The 15,913-nt window shown below is 38.8% G+C and overlaps 2 protein-coding genes and 1 long non-coding RNA gene across 3 annotated transcripts in view; 2 read left to right on the forward strand and 1 right to left on the reverse strand.

Annotated features, from left to right (window-relative positions):
- Positions 1-7,993, forward strand: obi1 (ORC ubiquitin ligase 1). Its single transcript, XM_056459405.1, has 6 exons — positions 1-116; positions 1,952-2,087; positions 2,372-2,463; positions 4,428-4,649; positions 6,571-6,659; positions 6,804-7,993. The coding sequence occupies exons 1-6, from the start codon at positions 45-47 to the stop codon at positions 7,819-7,821; spliced, it is 1,629 nt and encodes a 542-aa protein (XP_056315380.1). The 5' UTR covers positions 1-44; the 3' UTR covers positions 7,822-7,993.
- The window catches only part of LOC130230413 (uncharacterized), a 110,645-nt gene continuing 96,664 nt past the window's right edge, over positions 1,933-15,913 (reverse strand). Inside the window, exons 2-3 of the long non-coding RNA XR_008837955.1 lie at positions 14,243-14,347; positions 1,933-2,070 (exon numbers count right to left, since the gene is read on the reverse strand). This is a non-coding gene — a long non-coding RNA (uncharacterized LOC130230413). The remainder of the gene's footprint in view (positions 2,071-14,242; positions 14,348-15,913) is intronic.
- Positions 11,492-14,249, forward strand: pou4f1 (POU class 4 homeobox 1). The gene is made up of 2 exons (XM_056459406.1): positions 11,492-11,843; positions 12,165-14,249. The coding sequence occupies exons 1-2, from the start codon at positions 11,721-11,723 to the stop codon at positions 13,143-13,145; spliced, it is 1,104 nt and encodes a 367-aa protein (XP_056315381.1). The 5' UTR covers positions 11,492-11,720; the 3' UTR covers positions 13,146-14,249.

Consider the following 15,913-nt stretch of genomic DNA (forward strand, 5'->3'; position numbering starts at 1 on the left):
TTGGAGGGAGTTTTGGATCATGTTGTGCATCTAAGGACTAAATCATGGCGCAAAGTTTTCAAAACGTCACTCTTTCGTTGACTTTACCGATATCCTGTCAGATTTGCCTCGGAAAGGTAACAAGCTTTTAATACACTTAGTTGTAAGTGCACGACATAAGTTAAACAAACTCGTACAGTGTGCGCGTCAACTTCATGTCATTGTTACATCTCCGGCCTTAAATTACTATGTTCATTATTTATTTATGTATCTTTAACATAAAAATATTACGTAATACAATGTGTTAAAATAACGTATTAAAGATATAACGTCTCAAAACAGCGATAATTTCTTACAGTACATTTAGTTAACAAACACAGTCCTGCAGGTGAACGTTGAAGGTAAGCTGGTTTTATATTCACACATTGGGACATTCTCCTTAATAACATAGTTTCAGAAAAGTATTATTTGCAAATTCTAAATAGGGAAATCATATTAGCAGCCAATGACTATCAAAGTACAACATTGTTTACAGTCAAATACATAGTGCTAATGTTTTTTTGAAGTCACACTTGCATACTAGTTAATTAGCATGGTAAACAAAATAGGGACCGTTAAATGAACGAATGTAAAACTAACTTTACCTCAATCAGGTTAACTATGTTTATATACAGTCCACCAACTTAGCTTTGCTGTTTCAGACTGTAATGTAATGATGCTTTGGAACGCTAATTATTGTTAAAACGCAAATGTTATACCAGTAAACTTGAATTGAATTAAATTAAACAACAAAACACACACACACAAAAAAAAAAAAAAACTAGTCCAGTATTTACCTAAACCCGTTTACTTCTTTTCACTGCTGCGTTGAGATGTATTGCTCAAAATGCTGTTAATGCTAACTGTTTAAAGCGTTTGCTAACATATGCATGTTTGACATGCATCACCTTATCTGATTGGTGTAAGTTTGTTAAAATGGGCAGGGCAAAGAATTTACTGAGGCAGGATGGGAAAATTAACTTGCTGAGGGTATTTTTTATATTCTGTCTGTCTGTCTGTCCGTCCGTCCGTCCGTCCGTCCGTCCCTTTATCCATCCATCCATCCATCCATCTATCTGACCATCGATAAGTCTATCTGTCTGTCCGTCCGTCCGTCCGTCCATCCGTCCGTCCATTCCTTTATCCATCCATTCACCCTTATATCTACCTATATATCCATCCATCTATCATTATTTTTCATCCATCCATCCATCCTTATTTTTCTATCCATCCATCCATAACCCACCACCTACCTACCTACCTACCCACCCACCTACCTACCCATCCACCCACCCACACACCCACCTACCTACCTACCCATCCATCCATCCATCCACCCACCCACCCATCTATCTCTATATCTATCTAATAAATATTTTTAAATGATATGTAATAATAAAAAAATAACAAAATAAATAAAAGAATCTATCCATCTGTCTGTCTGTCTCTCTCTCTCTCTCTCTCTCTATATATATATATGCTTGATATTTTATATTTTAATATGCTTTAGACCACTAGCTTTTTTCTACGTTTATAATCATATCACATATAATGCCATTTATTTAGATTGCTTATTCTGTAATATGTTTTGTCAAGAACCTGTCAGAAAAAATATGTAGTTTAATTTCACATAAATCCATGTTCACCCGAACGACAATACTAATTATTCACCCATATTTTGACATTTTATATTAGTTGAAGCATTTTATTTAAAAGTATCACACTCCTTAGATTTCATATGCTTTCTGTGTATATGAAATATCCTTTTTAGAATTTATGACCCACATGCTATTTGTCAATGTTATTTGTCATCTTTGTTAACAATGATGAACATTTTCGATAATGATCATTGTTAGTTGTCATGAACATTAGCAAGCATGAATCATGATGCTTAATTTACCTGTTGTTGTTTTTTTTTGGCTCTGATTTGCAGGTGCGTCAGCCGGTCATTTGTTGCAACAACCATGTGTTCTGCTCCAACTGTATTAAAGTCTGGCTGGAGAAGAGCAGTCAGTGTCCCACCTGTAGAGTGGCCATCACCCCAGAAAACCCCTGCAGAGAAATCATTGGTAAAGTCAACACATTTCCTGGTCAAACCTTGCTTTTATTGAAATATAAAGCTGTTTTTCAATGTGATTAAATGTAGTTGAAATCAAAATATTTAGTCTTCCTGTAAAATTTAAATTATTTTACAATATTTCCCAAGTGCTGTTTAACGTAGACACTTTTCCCCTCTGCTCTGTTAAACATCACTTGGGAAATATTTAGAAAAAATTCACAGGATGGCTAATCATTTTGCCTTCAACTGTATGTTTCTTCATGTTTGACAGTGTGTGTGTTTGTATGCTCACAGGAGCCACAACCGATACTGACTCCAATGAGAGCAATTCTGTAAAGAGACGCCTCCGAAAGACTCGAGGGGAGCTGCTTTTACGAGAATATGAGGTACTTTTGTTCAAACACCCAATAAAATGGTTCTATAAACACTTTTTTTAATCTTTGTTGACATTTTTCTCCCATTTACAATATACCTACATCAACCGATGACTAACGGACAATGTTAAAAACCTGTGTAAGCATAGTTTGGAACTTTTCAAGCATTTAAGCACTTCCAGAGGTGGTCAGAAATGCATTTGAATAGATAACTTTCATACTTTGTCACATATGTGGGTGAATGTGTTCAAACAGCCACAAAAGACCCTGTTGGAATGTGGAAAAAGTGCACCAAAACAAGATATTCATTCTGTTTGTTGTAACAAAAAAGTTGCCAAAAGACTATTTTTATTCACTTGCTTTCTTCTTCACCCTCAAGCCATATAAGAGATTTCCCTCCAAAATTAACCAATGTGCGAAGTACAGGGGGGATTTTTGGAGAAATTGACCTTCCTAATTAACGTTTAATCTTTCTGAGAAGGACAGAATAAGATGTATGGGCAGATGTAATGGTGAGAAATAGTTATCTCTGATCTGTATCTTAAATAATAATATGAATAGCTTAATAATAGATAATGTCAATGTAACGGAGGCCAGCACTTACATGTAACCCGTCGGTCCCACAGCACCCAACCTGGTCTGAGCTGAGATTGAACCGGCGGTTCTTTGTATGGTAGTCGGTTGCTCTAACAAGGAGGCAAAGGACTATGGCCTCTAGTGTCAGTCGCTAGAGCACCTTTGGAAGTCAGAGGACTGAGGTTTACCTGCATAGCACTTTTCTAGCTGGCCTCCATTACACCGGCATACCGGATGAGCCCTTAAGTGTTACCCACTGGTCCTACTGCACCCAACCCGGTCTCAGCTGGTGTAAATCTGGTGATTCTTTGTATGAAGAATCGGTGAGTCGGTGATTCTTTGTGTGACTCTGTGAGTCGGTTGCTCTTACAAGAATGCTAAAGACCATGGCCTCTAACGTCACTAGAGCACCTTCAGAGGTCAGAGGAGTGAGGTTTACCTGCATAGCACTTCACTAGCGGGCCTCTGTTAAACTTACAACCTCACTCCCATCCCGGTTGAGCCCCCTGGTGTAACCCACTGGTCCTTCTGCACTTAACCCGGTCTGAGCTAGGATTAAACCGGCGATTCTTTGTATGGGAGTCGGTTGCTCTAACAGGAAGGCTAAAGACCATGGCCTCTAGCATCTGTATATACACATTTGACCATCGCTATAATGGTTCATACCGTTGCATAAATGCGCTATTCAGTCTTTGCCAGAAAATATTCATTCAACATTCTGAAACTGGCAGATCTAGAAGATCAATAGACATCGTAAGTATTCACAAGACACTTCATTCATTAATTCATTCATTCTCCTTCGGCTTAGTCACTGTTTCAGAGGTTGCCACAGCGGAATGATCTGCCAACTATTCCAACTATTCCAAACCGGAGCACCTGGAGGAAACCCACGCCAACATGGGGAGAACATGCAAACTCCATACAGAATTGCCAACTGACCCAGCCGGGACTCAAACCAGTGACCTTCTTGCTGTGGGTCGACAGTGCTAACCACTGAGCCACTGTGCTGCCCTTCACAAGACTCTTTTCATGTAAAATAAGAGCTTGTGACTATACATCACCTAAAAGTAAAGTCAAATTAGATGATTGGTGTGTTTAGTTTGCCCACAGTAACCTCTGAAATGGCTAATCAGAGGTTACTGTAGGTCAGAATACACTAAACATCCTTCAAAACACTGAAAACCTAAATACATTTTACTAATAAATTAGATGTTATTTATATAAATACATAAATTTGATTCACTGAAGCATGTATAACACAAACTAACATTACCCCGATTGTCGGTGTATAATTCTGACCCTGGTGTTAACACAATATGCATATAACAATTATTTCTAGGATTGAAGTGAAAGTCAAGACTAAGATTTTTCATTGAGCTTATAAATCATCTGTCTTACAGGATGAAATCGAAACCCTCCTGAAAGAGAACGAGGACTTGAAAAGCAAAAACCTGAGCCTTGAGATGCAACTCAAGACGGCTCTGGAACCGAGTGCAGTGTTGGTTCCTCTGAGTGAAACCAGCTCTGTTGACCCGAGTGCTCTGCAGGAGTCGGCCAATAAGCTGAGAGCTGCCAACGACCTCTGCAGGAAGGTCAAACAGGACCTCGAGAGACTCAGAGAAGTAGGATTGACGATAAACTCTGACAATCTCCATTTATTGTGATTGTAATTTAACCATTTTGAGATGACCACTTACCACAATTGCTACATATTTTTTGTTTTTAAATATTGGATAGTATAATAATGTATGCATTTTACTTAATATATTGTACCTATAAAGGCCTATATGATCTTCTATAAGACGTTGAAACTAAAGCTAAATTCCTTTATAGAATATTTATAGTATATACTATATATAATATATAATATAATATATAATTATAATACATATATTAAAACTGTTTTGTTATCTTTGATTGAAACCTAGGACTAATGAATATATATATATATATACACACATACTCACCCACTAGCCACTTTATTAGGTACACCTCTCCAACTGCTCATAAATGCAAATTTCTAATTAGCCAATCACATGGCAGCAACTCAATGCATTTAGGCGTGTAGACATGGTCAAGATGATCTGCTGCAGTTTAAACCAAGCATCAGAATGGGGAAGAAAGGTGATTTAAGTGACTTTGGTCTGCGTATTTCAGAAACTGCTGATCTACTAGGATTTTCACGCATAACAATCTCTAGGGTTTACAGAGGATGGTCTGAACAAGAGAAAATATCCAGTGAGTGGCAGTTATGTAGGCACATGTCTTGTTGATGCCAGAGGTCAGAGGAGAATGGCCAGACTGGTTCCAGCTGATAGAAAGGCAACAGTAACTCAAATAAACACTCTTTACAACTGAGGTATGCAGAAGAGCATCTCTGAATGCACAACACATCCAAACTTGAGGCAGATGGGCTACAGCAGCAGAAGACCATACTGGGTGCCACTCCTGTCAGCTAAGAACAGGAAACTGAGGCTACAATTGGCACAGACTCAACAAAGTTAGACAACAGAAGATTTGAAAAATGTTGCCTGGTCTGATGAGTCTCCATTTCTGCTGCAACATTCGAATGGTAGGGTCAGAATTTGGTGTCAACAACATGAAAGCATCGATCCATCCTGTCTTGTGTCAACGGTTCAGGCTGCTGGGGGTGGTGTAATAGTGTGGGGGATATTTTCTTGACACACTTCGGGCCCCATTAGTACCAATTGAGCATCATGCCAACGCCACAGCCTACCAGAGTATTGTTGCTGACCATGTCCATTCCTTTATGACCACAGTGTACCCATCTTCTGATGGCTACTTCCAGCAGGATAACACACCATGTCATAAAGCGTGAATCATCTCAGACTGGTTTCTTGAACATGACAATGAGTTTACTGTACTCAAATGGCCTCCACAGGCACCAGAGCTCAATCCAATAGAGCACCTTTGGGATGTGGTGGAATGGGAGATTCACATCATGGATTGTGCAGCCGACAAATCTGCAGCAACTGTGTGATGCTATCATGTAAATATGGACCAAAATCTCTGAGGAATTTTTCCAGTATCTTGTTGAATCTATGACACGAAGGATTAAGGCTGTAGGCAAATGGGGGTCCAACCCAGTATTAGTAAGGTGTACCTAAAAAGGTGGCCGGTGAATATATATATATATATATATATATATATATATATATATATATATATATATATATATATATATATATATATATATATATATATATTGCAAAATGTAAAACACCCCAATGAATATGTTTTAAAAATGTATTACAATTTTAATAAAGAGGAAAATTCAAGAGAATCATAATAAAAAGTAATTGAAGTTTTGTAGTTTGTAAATGTTTTTCCTACTTCTCATTTGAATTTAAATTGATCATCTTTTAATTCATATAAGTTAATTTCTTTATTAATTAATTAAGGTTTATATATTTACATTTTTTTTAGTTGACCAATGGAAGTTTCGAAAAATAGAGTTATTCGTGTTTCACACTAAAAAATGAAGAAAAGAAACTATTCTGAAAGCAACTTACTTTCCCTCAGGCTAACAAGACTCTGCGGTCCCAAAATTTTGACTTAATTCAGGAAAACATGCGCTTGAAAGCCGAAGTGGACAGCAGATCTCCTCAAAAGTAAGTAGCACAGTGTTCATTCATACAGTATGTTATGCTAAGTTATTTGACAAATTTGACCAGCAAATACTGATTTATTTTATCAAAAATATATACGTCTGGATATTTACTCTATTAGTAACTCTGTACAAATGTGTGTTTGAGGTTTGGCAGGTACACAGTTGCAGCTCTGGAGGCTAAGATTCATCAGTATGAGCGGGACGTGGCGCAGCTGAAAAGAGCTCTGGAGCGAAGTGATAAATACATCGAAGAGCTTGAAGCCCAGAACCAGAGGGACGGCCCGGAGTCTGAAGGTGTTTGTTCAAACGCCGCCTCCGGAGGGACTCAAAACGCAGGGATCGAAAGAATCGCCCTGATGCGGAGGAGCCTCAGTGAAATGGAGGAAACTTCAGTGCGCACAGACCTGGACCGAAAGTGTTCAGAGCTTCCCAACAACCACGGGCACCTCCTGACAACATCTGACGCCTGTTTTCTGGCAGACACCTCCAGTCCAAAGAAGGACGGGCTCAAAGATGTTCCCTCAACGCCCTCCTCGGCTCTCAGATGTCTGAGCTTGAAGAGTCCTGCGCTTTGCAGTGACCGAAAGTTGGGTCTCAAACCTCTCACTTACCTGAGAAGACTGAGTTTCGATGACTGCCAGAATCCAAGCTCATCCTCAGCCAATCACAACGCAGGATCTTTCCAAAGCGTCTCTTTCAGTCAGAAAACCGCTGCGAGTTCTGATAAAGAGGTCTTGTGTGGAGGATGGATGGACTGTGGATCTGAAAATATTGAGAAGGACCCGGTGGGGAACAGTGAAGCTTGTATGGACGCTGCGTATCTGGATAAGATTTCTGAGCTGGACTCTATGATGGCTGAAGGTGAGAACTCCAGCGGGCAGGTCTCACAGCTTCCTCTGGCATCTTCATCATCATCATCATCATCGTCAGACTTTGATGCCACCCAAATACCAGAGCTGGATTTCTGCAGCAACCTCTTGGCTGATCCTGGAACAGCAGGAGAGCAGGAGCAGCAGGCCACCCATTGTGATGCTGAGGAGGAAGCTTCAGGTGTTGAGTTCAGAGCTGGAGTGATGGTGGAAAATCCCACACAGCCCACCAAACGCAAGTGCCCTCCGGGACTGTCCGTTTCAAGCCCCTCCAAAATGTCAAAGCTAAAGTAGAAGCTGAGAGGTTTCTGATTATGGATTCGGATTTGATGTTTTGATTCAGAATGAGATTTAAAGGGATAGTTCACCTAAAAATGAAATGTGTCATCGTTTACTCAGCAGGTACACCTGTTTGAGTTTATTTCTTACGTTTAAACACAAAAGAAGATATTTTGAAGAAAGCTTAAACCTGTAACCATTGTTTTTCTTATTATTGAAGTCAATGGTTACAGGTTTTTAGCTTTCTTCAAAATAAATTCATTTATGTTAAGCAGAAAAAAAGACATTCATGAAGTTTTATAACCACCTGAGGGTGAATAAATTCACAAAAGAAGACATTTTGAAGAAAGCTTAAAACCTGTAACCATTGACTTCGATTGGTTTTTCCCACTGTGGATGTCAATGGTTACACGTTTTCAGTTTTCTTCAAAATGTTTTCTTTTGTGTTAAGCGGATTAAAAAAATTCATAAAATTTTATAACCACTCAAGGGTGAGTAAATTCACAAAAGAAGCCATTTTGAAGAAAGCTTGAAAACCTGTAACCATTGACTTCCATTATATTTGTCTTTCCTACTATGGAAGTCAGTGGTTACAGGTTTTTAGCTGTCTTCAAAATATCTACTTTTGTGTTAAGTGGAAGAAAGATATTCATGAAGTTTTATAACCACTTGAGGGTGAATAAATTCACAAAAAAAAAAAAAAACACATTTTGAAGAACTTGAAAACCTGTAACCATTGACTTCCATTGTATTATTATTGAAGTCAATGGTTACAAGTTTTTAGCTTTCTTCAAATTATCTTCCTTTGTATTAAGCAGAAAAAAAGACATTCATGATGTTTTATAACCAACTGAGGGTGAATAAATTCACAAAGAAGACATTTTGAAGAAAGCTTGAAAACCTGTAACCATTGACTTCCATAGTAGGAAAATCAAATACAGAGGAAGTCAATGGTTATAGGTTTTCAGTGTTCTTCAAAATATCTTATTTTGTGTTTAGCAGAGAAAAGAAATTCATAGTTTTATAACCACTTAAGGGTGAGTAAATTCACAAAAGAAGACATTTTGAAGAAAGCTTGAAAACCTGTAACCATTGACTTCAATTGTATTTGGTTTTCCTATTATAGAAGTCAATGGTTACAGCATTTCAGCATTCTTCAAAATATATTATTTTGTGTTAAATGGAAGAAAGAAATTAGTAAAGGTTTATAACCACTTGAGGGTGAGTATTCACAAAAGAAGACATTTTAAAGAATGCTTGAAAACCTGTAACCATTGACTTCAATTGTATTTGGTTTTCCTATTATAGAAGTCAATGGTTACATGTTTTCAGCATCCTTCAAAACATCTTCTTTTGTGTTAAATGAAAGAAAAGGTCAAACCATAAAGGTTATAATCATTTGAGGGTGAGAAAATTCACAAAAGATCACATTTTGAAGAAAAAATGACTTCCATTGTATTTGTTTTTCTTATCATTTAAGTCAATGGTTACAGGTTTTCTGCATTCCTCAAAATAAATTATTTTGTGTTAACGGAAGAAAGAATATCATAAAGTTTTGTTCACAACAGAAGACATTGTGAAAAAAGCTTAACCTGTAACCATTGACTTTTATTCTAGTTGGCTTTCCTGTTATGGAATTAATGGTTACATGTTTTTAGCGTTCTTCGAAATATCTTCTTTTGTGTACAATGGAAGAAAGTAATTCATAAAGGTTTATAACACTTAAGTGAGAATATTCACAAATGAAGACAGTTTAAAGAAAGCTTGAAAACCTGTAACCATTGACTTCCACTATATTTGTTTTTCATATGGATGTCAACGGTTACAGGTTTTCAGCATTCTTCAAAATATCTTCTTTTGTGTTATATGGAAGAAAGAAATTCATGAAGGTTTATAACCACTTGTGGGAGAGTAAATGGTGAATGCATTTTCAATTTGGGTGAACTATCTCTTTAACGGCTTTTCTTTTTCCTCAGGGCTTTTATTATGAATTTGCATCGCACATAATTATGACAGCAGTGTGTGCTGGATGGTGTTATGCTATAAAAACCATATCAGGATGAAATTGGGAATAAAGTGTGTTAATAACGTTAAAATTTTCTGTGGAGTTTTGTGGTGTAGTGCAGAATTATCTGAATAGATATGACTGTCTCAGATTTGAACTATGAAAACATTAAAAGGGATAGTTCACCCAAAAATCATTTATTCTCCCTTGTGGTTTTAAACCTTTATTGAACACAAAAGAAGATATTTTGAAGAATGCTGGTTGCAGGCACCCATCCACTTATAGTAGGACATAAAATGACTACTAATATTTTCTAAATATGTTCTTTAGTGTCCAACAGACGAATAAAACCCAGATATGTTTTGAACAAGCAAGGAAAGTGGCAGAATTTAAATTTTTGGGTGAATTGTCCCTTTAAATGTCGTATTGTCTTTTATAATTTTTCAGATTTTTTTTTTTTACCTGGAATTTTTTCTAAATAAAAATGATTCAATAAAATCTTCAATTGTTACGAGTTTCATTTTCACATTTCAAAGCAGTTTGTTGTATGATTTACTATTATTACAGCGTCATAATTTGGATGATAGTGCGCGTATTGTCTTTCTGGGGGCTGAATTATTCCGTTGTCATCACTGGAATACTAAACAAATCCATTTGCTCCTTCACGGTCTTTTAAAGAATTAATTAATGCTAGTGAATTAACACTTCATTAGCTTCAACTAGAAGCGTTGTGTGATTAAAAATTCATGCAGTGATTAGAGTTTAGTGAAATATACATGATAGTTAAAGTTGCGTAATCAGTCAAAGCAATGCCACCGTGACTGGCGTTAACGAGCGAAATTTAAACATTCAAACACAAATTCTGCTAACTGTAAATACGTACTGGGTACATTGTTATGCCTATTTTTATTTAATAAATGTATGAATATATTTCGCAAATGATTATAGTTAAATATTTATATTATATTTGGATTCATTCGTTTTTTTTTCTCGTATTTCCATTTTCCTTGTCTGATGTGAGCTACTTAAACGCGCTGCAACTAGCACATGAATAATCATTAGCTAAATTTTAATATTCAGATTTGCTAATTTTCTTGAAAATACTGTGGAGTCGGTCACATTTGCAACTGAATGATGTATAAATAGAATTATAAAATGACGATCGATTATGTGGATTATATTTAGGCTGATGATTTATAAACAAATGCATGAATAATAAGCTATTTTTTGTTATATTAAAATTAACCTAAATTTCATTAATATATTCATTTATTTATTCATTGAATTTTTATTTAAATCTTATAAGAAATCGACTTATGCTTATTGTAAACGTTACGAAAAAAGTCATACCGATTAAAAGTGTTCGATTAGTTTGTATGTTTTGTGCTTGATTTAATTATGAATGTTCAAAACACAGAGCCCTAATTTGCATATCGAATGTAAAATGATACAATGTTGCCGTTTAACAACAAGATTCCAAATCGGCAGCGCGCATGCGTGCAGAATCCACAGGTACGGAAGCCCCCTCTCTGTCGTTAGGCCGATTTACAGTTCGAGGAGGACATGAGACGAGAAGAGGCGCGATGAGCTGAGATGAGAGGAGGAGAAGAGAGTCAATCGCGCTCGTCTCGCGAGAATAGGCGAGGCTGCCGGACGAGATGTGAGGGACTCAGGTGTAAGAGCGCTCCTCATCCACACACAGCAGAGCCAAACAGAGACACACACACACACATACACACACTGCGGGCATCTCCTCTGTTCCATCAGCAGCCGAGCGCTACCGCATCCGCCTGACTGCTGCTCCTGCTGCTGCTGCTGCCAGAAGAGGAGGCGGGCGGGACGGAGGACCTGTCCTGGACCCTCGCTTTGCTTTTTTGTGCACTTTAACTGAGCCGGACCACGCGCAATCATGATGTCCATGAACAGCAAACAGCCTCATTTCGCCATGCACCCAAGCTTACCTGAGCACAAGTACACAACTCTGCACTCGAGCTCGGAGGCGATCAGGAGAGCCTGTCTGCAAACTCCACAGGTAAAAACGAGCTCCAAACTTCTGCTTCTCTCCCCGCGTTCTCCTGCGCGCGCGAGGAGGAGCGCTGGAGGCGCATATACCGCCTTAATGTTTTTTTCATGTATTCCACAGCAATCACCCGCGCGCCTGTGATCTTTTCTGAAGGCATGCTCACTGAAGGCTCAGGCTTCAGCCTTTTTTGTATTAATTTTTATGACTGGAAGCCTCTTAAAAGGAATATTCTCTGTGTTATGTGTTGACACTATTCCCTAGCTGACATCTCCTCTTTCTTTCTTTCTGTTTCTTTCTGTTTCTTCCCACTCTCTCCCTTCCCGAGCGCAGCTGCAGAGCAACATCTTCGCCAGTCTGGATGAGACGCTCTTGGCCCGCGCCGAAGCTCTGGCGGCCGTGGACATCGCGGTGTCCCAGGGTAAGAGTCACCCGTTCAAGCCCGACGCCACGTACCACACGATGAACACCGTGCCATGCTCGTCCACCTCCACCGTGCCACTCGCCCACCACCACCACCACCATCACCACCACCACCACCAGAACCTGGAGCCGGCCGACCTCATGGAGCACATCACCTCGCCGTCGCTCGCGCTCATGCCCAGCGCGCACGAAGGAGCCGGTGGAGGAGGCGGCGGGGGCGGCGGCGGGGGCTTGATCTCCACGTCGGCCCATCCGCACTCGCACATGCACGGGCTCACCCACCTGTCCCACCAGGCTGCTATGAACATGAACTCGCCGCTCTCTCACCACGGGCTCTTGCCGGGCCACCACGGCGGTGCGCACCAGGGCGCGCCGGGACTCATCAACAACGGACTGCCCTCAATTAACGACTCGGACACGGACCCGAGGGAGCTGGAGGCGTTCGCGGAGCGCTTCAAACAGCGGAGGATCAAACTCGGGGTGACTCAGGCGGACGTTGGGGGCGCGCTGGCCAACCTGAAGATCCCAGGCGTGGGCTCGCTGAGCCAAAGTACCATTTGTCGCTTCGAGTCGCTAACTCTGTCGCACAACAACATGATCGCCCTCAAACCCATCCTCCAGGCGTGGCTGGAGGAGGCCGAGGGCGCCCAGCGCGAGAAAATGAGCAAACCCGACATTTTCAACGGCAGCGAGAAGAAGCGCAAGCGGACCTCCATAGCGGCCCCGGAGAAACGATCTCTGGAGGCGTATTTCGCGGTGCAGCCTCGGCCGTCCTCAGAGAAAATCGCGGCTATAGCTGAGAAATTGGACCTCAAAAAGAACGTGGTGCGAGTATGGTTTTGCAACCAAAGACAAAAACAGAAGAGGTTGAAATTTTCCGCGGCTCACTGATGGACTACTTCTAGAAAACAAACAAAAACTGAAAGAAAAATAAGACTTTTGGGGACCAAGGAACATCGCTTTGGCTCAAACGCGTGTGCTCATGATTAGTACCGTTTTGTTTTCACAACTCATGTTTCTTTTCACTGTACTGGTGAATGTCAAGTATGCAAATAACAGGTAATCCAGATGAACTACTTTTTCTGCGGTTCAACTCTTAGATACGACCTGCTTTCTGTTTCGTCCCGATGAATGACGAGAAATAGCCATTGATGGATTACCTCATAGTTTAATTCTATTCTTATTTATTTATTTATTTATTTATTTATTTATTTAATTACATTCAGCATTATATTTGTGTACTTATTCATTCGTAACAGGGAACTGCTATATTTTTGATTATTAAATGTGTTAAAAGCGGATCCCTTTTTCACAGTCTTGCTGATCAACTAATGTTATCATTCAGTGTTTCAAAGGTCTGCTCTGACGAATACACAACCGAATAGTTCATGAAAACGAAGGAAAGTATACAGAGTCCCTTTTAAATAATAAAGGTGGCAACCACCGCTCGTATTTGTTGAAATTGCACTGAAATCTACTGTTATTTAGATTGGTTAGATATATTCATATGCTTTTGTATATAAATATAAATATACGTACAAATGACACCTGCTCACCGTGCAAAACTCAACTCCCAATTTTTTTATTTTCTATTTATTCAGATTTTCTTATTGTGATTTTGGCAAATCAGAATTCCTCCTCTGCGGATTTTAGTTAACACGCATGATAAAGATGATTATACTTACAGTCTAAATGAAATTGTCCTGAAAGTTATTATTTTGTTGGTTTGTATACTTTGGTTTGCAGTGCAAACATTCTATGCATTGAAAGAAAAAAAAATACCAAGCACTACATAGAGTATCTACTGGTAGACCTTTGTGGATGGTGTAAGTCACTGTTTAATGCCTGTTTTCACATAAAGACACAACGTTGTTTGTCGTGTTAATTGTTATGAAAAGAAAAAGAGTTGTGATGATTTTATTTTGTGCACAAGTATGTTTACAAACAGCGGCCACGTGCGCATCACGAGACGTCTCACTCTGTCATACCTGTGCACCTGTCCAACAGTCTGCTGTCTTCCCATCTTATCATCCAAACTTTTCTCCATTCTGTAAGCCAAATCCAGCTGCAGGGGCACGAGTCCCGGCGATCTTCTAAATAAACAATGGAAAAAACATAATAAAAAAATTAAAGTTGGAGTGTACTGGATGAGAATTTTATTCTGTACAGCACAGACAATCAAACAGACACGGCTTTCGTTCACAAACATGTTAATTTTCATTTATACACCAGTAATAAGTGTAATATTGATTATTATTTATTATGAATCAAAATTATCAGCATACATATTAATTTTTTTAATTAAATACACAAATACATACATACATATTATATACCAGCAAGCTCTAAAATTTGACCCACAGGGCTTTTACATAAAACGTAAAAAGATTATTATCCTAACATGCAATGGCGGAAAAAATACAAAATAGCCTAGTAACTCCATTTAAAAAAAGAAATGGAACCACTAACATTTCCCCTTTCTTTCTTTCTTTCTTTCTTTCTTTCTTTCTTTCTTTCTTTCTTTCTTTCTTTCTTTCTTTCTTTCTTTCTTTCTTTCTTTCTTTCTTTCTTTCTTTCGTTAACAGTGGTTTGATTGGCTTATCGGCGTAAATCTTTGATATACAGTCATTACCCTCAGAAACATGCATTATTTATACATTTTATTTCCATGATCTGAATTTCTCAGTCTAGACTGAGAATTCCGTTATAGAGCGACGAAAACCTGTATTTCTTTTAACCTCGTCAACGAAAAAATGCATTCAATTTCATAATAAATTTCAGAGTACATTGTCAAATATTAAAACGAAGACAAAATTACATAATATTAACATTTGCATGCAATAATTAAATTATGTTTAGCAATACCTCTAAAGAAATGTCGCACCATTGCGGCCGCGATACGTGAGCATTAAATTTAAATACCCGTACTACGGTTTATTAAATAATTCATGCTCTGTGGTTTGGAAAATTAATAAACGGAATACAACAAGACACTAATTAAAAAGCGCGGTAATTGTTATCTGCGCCCTAATGGGATGTTAGTGTGTCAAACAAATGAAATTTTTGGCCATGCACGTGTCTGCTAAAGAGCTAACATGAGCTCCGAGAGTCGATTTCTGCTCATGATATCTCGTATTGTCTCCTCAAAACTGAGCCGAAGGTTGAGGGACAGAGGACGGGGTTTTTATCCTCGAACTGAGAATAAACATTTAATGAAGCCTGAGACCAGGCCGTCTCCACACACACTCATACACACACTCTCCTCTCACACTCACGACGACCAAAGAAACGCGTCTAATTTCAGAAGTTTGTTTATTCATTACAAAAATGACACTGCGGATCTTTCCCGCTGTAATATTGAAGAGAAATTCAGGGAGAAGGGGAGGGGAGCTTTACATTTTGCTGCCTTTAAAAAAGATATGTTATATGTAGGTGATGCAATATTAATCGCGCTTTGCTGATATAAAATGCAATATTTTCAGACAGCTATCGGGGTTTTTCAGGGAAGCACTTGATGAAAGCAGGTCGCAGCTGCAGTGCTGCTGGAGAAAGAAACATTTATTGCTCCTGTTTGGCTTTTGGCAACGAAGACAAGAACGCAGTGAGTATATGGACATTTTCTTTGGGAAAAGAATGACTGGCATGATTTGGATCTCTTG

This window comes from Danio aesculapii, chromosome 6 (assembly GCF_903798145.1).
Source record: "Danio aesculapii chromosome 6, fDanAes4.1, whole genome shotgun sequence".
NCBI classification, from domain to species: Eukaryota; Metazoa; Chordata; class Actinopteri; order Cypriniformes; family Danionidae; genus Danio; species Danio aesculapii.

Coding starts and splice junctions, on each gene's coding strand:
- obi1 (XM_056459405.1), top strand. CDS start 45: ATGGCGCAAAGTTTTCAAAACGTCACTCTTTCGTTGACTTTACCGATA. Junction 2,088..2,371: donor CCCCTGCAGAGAAATCATTG/GTAAAGTCAACA, acceptor GTATGCTCACAG/GAGCCACAACCGATACTGAC. Junction 6,660..6,803: donor GACAGCAGATCTCCTCAAAA/GTAAGTAGCACA, acceptor TGTGTGTTTGAG/GTTTGGCAGGTACACAGTTG.
- pou4f1 (XM_056459406.1), top strand. CDS start 11,721: ATGATGTCCATGAACAGCAAACAGCCTCATTTCGCCATGCACCCAAGC. Junction 11,844..12,164: donor CCTGTCTGCAAACTCCACAG/GTAAAAACGAGC, acceptor TCCCGAGCGCAG/CTGCAGAGCAACATCTTCGC.